The sequence below is a fragment of the Limulus polyphemus genome, unplaced genomic scaffold, assembly GCF_000517525.1.
Source record: "Limulus polyphemus unplaced genomic scaffold, Limulus_polyphemus-2.1.2 Scaffold134, whole genome shotgun sequence".
In the NCBI taxonomy this organism is placed as follows: domain Eukaryota; kingdom Metazoa; phylum Arthropoda; class Merostomata; order Xiphosura; family Limulidae; genus Limulus; species Limulus polyphemus.
In genome coordinates, this window is record NW_013665744.1 from 934,699 (window position 1) to 945,091 (window position 10,393).

At 33.1% G+C, this 10,393-nt stretch overlaps 1 protein-coding gene across 1 annotated transcript in view; it reads right to left on the reverse strand.

Annotated features, from left to right (window-relative positions):
- LOC106473822 (RNA polymerase II elongation factor ELL-like) overlaps positions 1–10,393 on the reverse strand; it is a 68,880-nt gene that overhangs the window by 45,317 nt on the left and 13,170 nt on the right. Inside the window, exon 2 of the mRNA XM_013934499.2 lies at positions 2,459–2,506. Within this exon, the coding sequence (XP_013789953.1) occupies positions 2,459–2,506 (48 nt within the window). The remainder of the gene's footprint in view (positions 1–2,458; positions 2,507–10,393) is intronic.

Sequence of the window (10,393 nt, forward strand, 5' to 3'; positions counted from 1 at the left end):
CGAACTTTGGTGTTAATTATAAACTTAAGCTGAGCCACCGGTGGTAAAAAAAGAGGTCACGGTCTAATTCTTGTGGAATGGCGACAGTTTTAGTACATTTTTGAAAACTTTTTTGTTTACAGTAGCGACTGTGAGCAGTTTTGGTGGTTTTTTTTTTTAATTCTATTAAGTTACAATTTCACAAAATTATATTTGTACCATACTGTTTTGAGATGAAAAATCGATTGACATACAAGATATTATAAACGCTGCTTACTTGAAAAGAAATTTGTTTGTTGACAAACGCAAAGCTTCACAATGGGCTATCTGTGCTCTGCCCACCTCGGGTATCGAGTATTGAAACCCGATTATTAGCGTTATAGGCTCTCTGACTTACCGCTGTGCCATCGGGAGGGAGTAGCAATTTGTTACAGAAATTGTCTTTTATTATACAACATTTGTGAACTTCCTTTTTAACACATTTATTTAAAAGGGGGCTCCACCCAAGGAAGGCCAAGATTTGCATAAAAGTTTGCCTATTATTTTCAAGGTTAATGTCAAGAGATATGTACTCTTTCAAGGCAACACAAGTGTTCAAATACAAGCGTCTTTCCAAGGCAAATCCAAAGAATCATGCATGTTGCTTATTAGCTATTACCATTACAACCAATGCAAATTCTTCTTTTAGTATGCGTTATGAACTGCCTGGCTTTCTTTGGGTCAACGGCTCAACAATGAGACTAGATATGTCCATCTTGATTTTCCATCACCTAAAAACTTGCCTATGTTGTTAACGTTAAATATATTCAACATTATAAATAGAAAGAATGAGTTGTACAGAAGAACACATAACCAGCAAGACTAAAAACGCATTCACTGTTTATTAACAGAAGAAAAAGAAAGGGCTTTATCAAGCGATACGTCATTAACATACCTGTTTCTGTATGCAGCAAAAAGGTAATCACAGTTTCCCAATGTTATTCTAAGAACTTAGAAGCAAAGAAACAGAATAATATGTTGCAACATGTTAACCACACTATATCTACTATATCCAGTGCTGATGAGGCCTTTCCCTCAATACCAGGACTCATCAGGCTGGCTGGGATGTTCTAGCAGGTGGAATACTTGACCTTTCACAAAACTTATTACCATGATATAACACAGGTTCAACATGGTCAAGGCTTTCTACTTGCAGAGAGAAAGTGTTATAATGGTCGTAAATTTTACCTTGTTAACTGTAAATCATGTGTTATTATGACAGATTCATCTCGGTATTGAAAAACAAATATTTTTTACATATACAAAATGACTCTTGCCAATTCATACAGAAATTTCAATACTCTATATGAGCTCCAAATAAATCTTTACCTTTTGAAATATTTTGATCTTACTAAAGCCTGACAACTGAGAATGATTAAGCTAGTAGCTTCTTTAGAGAATGAACCATTATATTATTGTAATGTCTAGTCTGTGATTTAGTAAACCCTGTAATCTGAATTTGTATGTTGTATTTTCTATATACCAAAAAAACATCTGTAAATCCTTCAAAAGAATCTTTACAAGTTGTTTTATGTAGTTAACAATATTCTTCCAAAGCTCAATTACATTTTACAAATACTTAAAATGACATTTTCTGTGAAGGTAACTTTCTAATAAAATACAATTTTGGGAATGTGTGCTCCCAAGATAGTTTAACAAATCACACTATATGTATTCTGTAACACTGGAAATATAATTATAGCACAAGTATCTAAATATTAACCAGCCTGCTTTATGGTACTAAATATATACTACAACTATTTTTTTAATACACTCACCTTTGTTTAACCTACTGCTTCCATCAGCAAATGTGAAAAAGACTTCCATTAGACTATTTCATTTAGCTGTTATCAGCTGAACAACAGCGACAACTATTTTTTGGAATACACTCACCTTTGTTTAACCTACTGCTTCCATCAGCAAATGTGAAAAAGATATCCATTAGACTATTTCATTTAGCTGTTATCAGCTGAACAACAGCGACAAGTATTTTTTGGAATACACTCACCTTTGTTTAACCTACTGCTTCCATCAGCAAATGTGAAAAAGACTTCCATTAGACTATTTCATTCAGTTGTTATCAGCTGAACAACAGTGACAATAGTCACTATTTCATTCATTCACCACTGTCTGACAAAGCCATAGTCTAATGGCAGACTTTGCACATATGCCTGTGGCACACATATTATACTAGTCTACTATTCCATTTTGTTAACAAATATACCTTTTAAAAAGTTGCTAAAACAAAGATTACTCCAAGTATAACTAATACGTTTGTTTGAAAACTTACAAGTACAGATTCAAAATAAAGGTATTATTTTAGCTTTCCTTAATTTCTTGAATCTCTAATTTCCTATAAAACTAATGTAAACAGTATTCATTCATCCTGAAATAGTAAAGATAAATTATATAAACTTTTTTTCTAAGCCAAAATACTCACCCCTCTGCTGTCATCAAACTGGATTGTAGGCTTTTTTGGTGTGCTGCCCTGTAAATTAAGTAGTAGCAAACTGTTATATGCAACTTAAAACAAGACAAAAATGTACATTTAGTACCAGCTGCAACTCTTAAACTACTTTAAATGTATTCAGCTACATTAGAAAAAGAAAATTCTAATAATGTACATCTTTAATATCTTTAGTTTTAATTCCAAGGTTGTTACTGATCTAACTTCATACTCAAATAATACTGTTAAAAAAAAATGTATATATATATATATGTTGATAAGGTATTATATTGGAATTTAATTATTCTGGGTACAAATTCTAATCAAAATAAGTATTTCTACAATTTATTCATGCATTTAAGCATTCTGTAAATATCAGATAAAGTGGGTGGGTAACAGTTAGTAGAAACTAATAAGAACCTAGTTATCCATCCATGTATGGAACTGGTTAATGACACACACTTTGGTGGAGTCACATGAAAATAGTTTCAAGAAACGAAAGAAATTATAACCAGTACCTAAGTACATAAATGTAACTATTAAACACTGTACTTATCATTACTCATCTTCATGTGATATATTTAAATCAATTTTGTATTTCTATTTACCCAATATGATTAATTTAGAAAAGAACAAGCTATTAAAAGTTGAAGAATAATACATATCACACTATATAATGCAGTACACTTTTAAAAAAATTCAATCACTTTTGTGACATTACCACACTGATCTGGAAAGGAACGTGAAAGTGAACCAAAATATCATCCAACTTAATTGCCAGATAAGTTGTCCGTACAACTTCACTCTATAAATTTTTAATAAATTCTGCTTGCCAAAAATGTTTCTAAAACAAAACTGAATCGCATTTCCATTTAATAAATAACAAGTTTGATCTAATAACTTTGTAATTTCTTAACAGATTTTTTTTTTTTGTTTATAATCAGACATAGAATGTATTTTCAGTCAAAATACTTGTGCTAATAAACAATCAAAATACAATAGAAAACTGAAAACAAAATACGGTCATTTCTTCTCTATAAATTACATTACATAATCATTGAATGAATTACAGAACAAACTGTAGGTTCAAAAAATTGTCAATTTCAGGTGGTTTTTCATAGCATACCAAGAAGCCTAAGATTGTTTTTATCTCAATGTATATTTGTTGCCAATTTATTCTTAATATGAACTTTACAGTAAATGATTGGTTACTTGTAACCTATAATCTGGAAGCTTAACAGGGTCAGTGATATTCTACTGTTCATATTTTAGTTACATCAGTGAAGATGCATTTTCAAAGGTCCATAAGCTCTTACATTTTTGCATGTACAAAAAAAAGATGATTATTTTTTTACATTCCAATTTCATAAACTTTGATTGTTATTAATAACAAATTAGTGACCATTCCAGGTATCAAAATTTATTTCAATATAACAAGCATTATTTTTAAAATAATATAAAAATGGCATGTATATTGCAATGTTTTAGTCAAATATCTTTCAATAACACTTGATTAATGCTTTCTTTTTATATAGTTTTAAGCTATTGCCATCATAAACAAATTAATATACATCTTAGTTTCATAAGACATTATCACTTGTGTGTATAATTTTGATACATGCATATAACACTATGGCTAATGTTACTTTACCTCTACTCATACTCGCTTCTGGGATGTCAAACATACAGGTAAACATGACTTAAATCTAACTAACAAAACTATATATATTAAAATTGTAAAGTAACATCAACTAAACATTTTGACTTTTTCATATTTTACTTCATACATGCATTCTTTCTTTCTATTGGTGGTAAGTATGCCATACAATTTGAGCAATTGAACAAATAATTTAACACACATGCAAATGTGACATTTAACTGAAATTTGAAATGTGATTTTTTTGTACTCTTAGCAGACGAATGATAGTCGGGAGCAAATACAGTTTAATGTAATGATAAAGATAGGCAATTTCAAAGGTTTCCAAGTCAAAGGTTGTGAATCAGTTTAGCTATATGGGAATACAACAGAACAAATATATCACCCCTATACACCAAATAATACTGGAATTGGCTACATAAGCATTTATTTTATCCCTTGATTAAAACATGGGTTAATCTGAAATGGTCCTTTATTATATACCATTACTCATAATTTTACCGAGTGTATATTTATGGTTGTGTTCAATTGGAAATATACCATAATTTATGCATAGAAACGTAGATAATGTTCTTGTACAAAACAGTAAATATATTTCAGTGTCTCACATTCTTTAACATCCTTACACCAAATTTGTTTAAAAAATTCGTTATACCTACTTCCATATTTACTTTTTTTTTAATTCAGATAAACAATGGAACTCACTGTATAATGAGCATGCTAGAGTTGCATATTTGATGATAGGATATTAATACAGAATGTACGTGTCTATTGGGTATGTCTGTTGAATAGCTAATCATTTGAATAATACAGCTTTTGTTGTGTAGTGAGCACATCTGTTGCAGAAGTTTCTAGTTCTTTAATCATTCTACTTAATCCAAAATAGTTACATTATGTTTAAGATTTCTCAAATTAATTTCCCTGAAATATTACTACCCACAAAGCAAAGTATCATAAAAGTTCAATAACCTTTCCTTCATTTTTTTTTATATCTAGAATTGGTAAAAAGCTGCTTCAGTATGCCTTGTCCTAATTTTCATAAGAAACCCCCCCCCCCTCATGTAGCAGCATGATAGTGTCAGATATACCAAACCGTATTTCCATTGACTGTCAAACCAAACGTCCTTCACTTTGCAAATTGCATTTGAGGGTAGAAGACAACACTTGAGGGTTTATATTGACGAACTAACTGACAATAATAACGTCAGGATATACATATTAATATAAAAGTTTCACGAGTCCATTGATATCACTGTATAGTTATTAATTCCCCTTGAAAACTGTTCAAGTGATCTACAAATGCCTTATTGTTCAGCTTTCCTCCTTTGGTGTAATGTACATTCTAGAAACTCTGTTCGATTTTCAACAGGACACCTTCTCATTCTCACAGTACCCTCCTTCCTTCCACTGGTGCAACTACAAAAGATGCCCCCCCCCCCAATAAAAATTGGGCCCATACATTTACTTCCCTATACCTGTAATTACAACTCTGGCTGATTCGGCCCCCACCCCACAATTGCGGGGGCATACTTGCATCACTGCCCCCCCCTTCACTATGTAATATCAGTTTCAAAAATCCACTGGTGGAAAAATAAGGATCTTAATACAATTTCATTACTTTCCACCAGTTTAGAAAACTTTAATTTTGGTACTGAAATAAGACAAAAGCTATGAATTTACTCTTACCAGATGGAATCCTAGATTCAGCATAAATTTGGGCAGATTATCATGTTAGTTTCTGTAAAACAAATGATCTCAAACAAACTGGATGCTGGATTACCAACAACGTCCATTACACATAAACTGGGAGGCAAATGTGGACCCTTAATTCGCCAGCTAATACAATTCCAGTTTCAGCTCAATAAATATTGAGAAAACACACGATTTTGTGGCTAGGTACAGATAGCATTCAGTTGTGACTGTACATGTAACCATAAGCCTAACAAGTTTACACATCATTAACAAGGTTCACCTTGTAGACAACGATAAATTTTAATTAAATCAAACTTGTGACTCCTTGAGGTTCAATATCATAATAAATATATGTATATAATTTTCTTTTTGTACTTCACTTTAAAGGACTCCAAAAAGTTCGATTTAAGTCAAGAAAAATAATAATAATTGTAATAAGTACACAGACGACAGGCTCTCAAATTCGATACATATAGCAGAGCTTTGTTGCTATTAAACATCCAAAGAAAATGTATTATTTATTAGCTATTATAATATTAGTAAGAAGTACACAGTTTGTTATTAAGCACAAAGCTACACAATAGGCTATCCGTACTCTGCCCACCACGGGTATTAAAACCCGGTTTCTAGCAGTATAAGTCCGCAGACATACCACTGTGCCACTTGGGGGGGGGGGGGTATATACAGCAGAGCTTTGTCGCTATTTAAGTCCGAAGAAAATTTATTAACGGAATATATTGAACGTGAAAATAAGATATATTCTGTGTATACAAGCTTTGCTTTACATATTTTTTACATTACAATAATTAACCTGCTTGAACTTGCTATGTTTTATGAATCATGTATACATATTTCTAAAAAAGGGTGGGGGGTAATAATGTTAAACTTCCTTTCGACGGAAAAAGAACAATGGGAAACTTATTTCTGCTAGACGCAGATCGTAAATATTCTGTTTCTATCTTAAGTATTCATGATGCAAAGTTTGTTTTTTTAATTCACCACGTTAGACAATATGTACCTTATATAGTTATGTGTGTGCGTCTGTGAGTGTATCGATTCCGCTGTAGGAGAGGGTAGCATACACGCACTAACGAGTAAAGTACACGAGGCGGTGGATTTAACATGTCGGACTTTAAATTTAATTCTGTAGTACAGTGTTTTCAAACTGTGGGTGGGAGTGGGGGCTTTTGGCGGGAGAGCCCAAAAGAAACAGAAGAGCTGGAAACGACAATAACCTAACAAAAGTATCACTTTAGACTTAAATATATTTTTTTTTTTTGCTTTGGCATTTACTCCCTCTTTACAAACAGTTTTTCATTTTTGTTAAAAATTATTAAAAATACGTAAAGAAAATGTTTATTTTACTGTTATCACTTGAGAAAATTTTAATGTGAAGGAGAAGGGGCACAACGGAAACTTTGCTGAGTTAGGAGGTCGTCGCTATTTAAAGTTTGGAAAAAACTGCTGTGGTAGATGGAAATGTCCACTCTATATACATAACGGTCACCCGTGTAAGGATTAAGCGTGTAGCCTTGCACCAAAATGCAGAATTGAAACATGTACATATATTGCACGACCTGAATTTCACAGCGACTGTAAATGAACCGCACAAAAAATCTGCCTCTAGGGCTTATATAATATAGGTAACATTCATATAATCTTTTACAGATATAGAAAAGTAATCCGATTCAATTTTTTTTTATTTAAAAGTTCGCATTTTTAAAACAAGAAATCGAAAGCCTGCATTTCTTACTCTATAAACCAGATTACCATACTCGCTGCGGCGACCATAAATCGGCATACATTGTTGTATAACTAAACGTATACTGCGTACACTGAGACTTAAAATTGTCGTTAATCGCCCTACACGTATGTACCGCATAGCTCAGTGGTTTGCGTGCAGGACTGAGAATCTGATGTTTCCTGGTTCGTGCCTCGTTACCGCCAAGAAACAAAGAAAATCACGCACTGTACCTTAGGTACGTGGTTGCGTTATAATAATGACAGTCATATCCGACTAATCGATTATAGTGGCCCAATAGTTGGCGTGGGCGGTGTAGACCACTTCTATCACTTAAAATTTAGGGACGACTAGAATAGATATTACCTCAGACTATAACAGGTAGTTATCTAGGACTAAAATTAACAGTTACCGCCACGGGCATTTACCGCGGACTAATATTAACGTTTACCACTACGGGTATTTACCGCACACTAAAATTAACGGTTACCATTAATTGAACTGACTGACATATAATATCTTAGTCTTTTTTTTTCCCTTTTTGATTTTTTTAATATTGTTTACATAGAGGTTGTAATAATAAACTAAACATGAAAAAGTGACATTTTTTAAGAGCAAGTGTTTCTTTAAAACTGTAAAACAAATTATCCAATCTTAACACGCCTTCGATAATAAATTCAGATTTATTTCGTACTTCTTAAACAAGATACCGTTACTTATAGCGCAAAGCTGTGCAATGGCCATTTGCGCTGTGTCTGTAGAGAGGATCGAACCTTGAGTTATAGCGACATAAGGGTTCAAGTTTATTGCTAAGCACCTTAGAACATTTACCCAAATTTTTTCGTTACATGTGTACGCGCGTGTTTCATAGAACACCGGGCTATCTGCTGTGTACAACGAGGGAAATCGAACCCCTGATTTTAGCGTTGTTAATCCGTAAACGTACCGCCGTCCCACCGGGGGACTCGTTAAGTGCAAAGTTACAAAATGAACTACCTGCGCTATGCTCACTGAAAGGGTCGAACCCAGATTTTATCGTTATAACCCATCAAACTTATTGCTGATTGACTAGGGAGGCTCTTCAACAAACATTATTCAAATTTAGCGACTCAATCTGCCTGAATCACTAACAGCCACTGGAAAAAAAAAATATATTTAAATACCTTTAACTGTTGAGTAATTTGAACTGAAAAAGCGGGTATGCTACATAAAAACTAAATTTAAGCCTAGGGACTGTATATAAAAGAATACCATAAAATAAAATTTACTAAGCGTTTGATAAACTACCACCCAATATATAAAAGTTGAATTTAATGTAAAACGATCATCATTGGTTCGCAAGTTTATCATACAATTATTAATTACAGTTTATTTATTTTCCCCCTTTTTAAGCGAGTATGTCCACAAGCTGTGTAGTGAAAAGGACAAGAGTTTGTATTCTACCGATTTACTAACCTACATTCTCTATAACGCCAGAAAAAATCGCTGTTCATTAATACTGACTAATTTGTCAAAAAGGACTGATGTGCTTTAGTTTTATTCAACGTTGCATTCTTGGTGTCACGGGTCTTTTTTTTTAATTATTTAAGTCAAGAATTTGAAAACTGTACACACAACTTCGGAGAGTAAACCCAAGTTTATTGCCGAGAAACATTTTTATCTGACGCTAAAACATATAGTTGTTAAACCACTTTTTAGGTACACTCTTTTCTGCTAAAAACCTGTACAGCGCCAACAAATTGTTCTTTCACGAGATCAGTTTCTAAGAGGCCTATCTTTTTCACTGCTCTTCGCTTTTTCAAAATGACAGGAAGTCACAGGCTGCATACCACACCCCATTTCTACGTTTTCTCTGACAGTACGGGTTACTTACATAAAATATCCACTACGATAAAGAATAAATAAAAACTCTAGAAACACGTCATTTATCGTGTTAAAAATTCTTTAAAGTATTTTACTTCTCAAGCACCAAAGAAAGTTATTTGGACACTAGACTAGGCGTTATACGCCATTGAAATTAATGTTTAAAAAAGTAGAAATATATAAAGCTGTAGCGTAAAGTAATAGATGTAGTTAGCTTTCTACAGAAGTGAGTCTGTTTTCTCGTCAAAGTAGACTGTCTGCATAATAACTTGAACTTCACGGAACTCTACGTCATCAGACATAGATACAGTTTTTCGAAAACAAACGTGTCACGAATATAACACGCAAATACCGCTAAATACCCAGTATTTACTGCAATGGACCACTGGGTCACACAGAAAGCAAAGTTTCGCAAAAGGCCGTTTTGTAAACATTGGCGCTTAAAAGACCAAACGAATTAGCAGGAATTTCACACATGCCCTATACCAATTCACGTATAATAAATTGATTGAATACATATCGTGTTCTTTTCTGTAATTTTCCGTAAATTCGAACAAGAAATGTCATCGTACTGATTAAAACTGAAAAGCAGACACATCAAACTGTCTAGGCAGTGGATCTGTGCACATAAGTTTGTTCAGTAGCTTCCAGCTTACTTTCATTGTTCAATAAAAAAAAGCTTCTGTTGCCCTGTTTTAATGCGACAAAGAATGGTGATTTTGATGTTCCCAAAATATACGGTCTCTTCAAAATTCTCATTCGTTTATGAAAACATAAGATTTCAGGTCACTATAACGTTGGATTCAGAAATGCCTACTGATCCCACACACACACTCCTACTCCGATAACAAGCTATATAAATATCACTAGGGGCAAACTGTGCTAAACAGTGAACGGGAAAGTGGCGACTGCATTTATAAATAATTATTACGTTCCTGATAATACGAAATACCAGGTCTTATCTATTATATATATA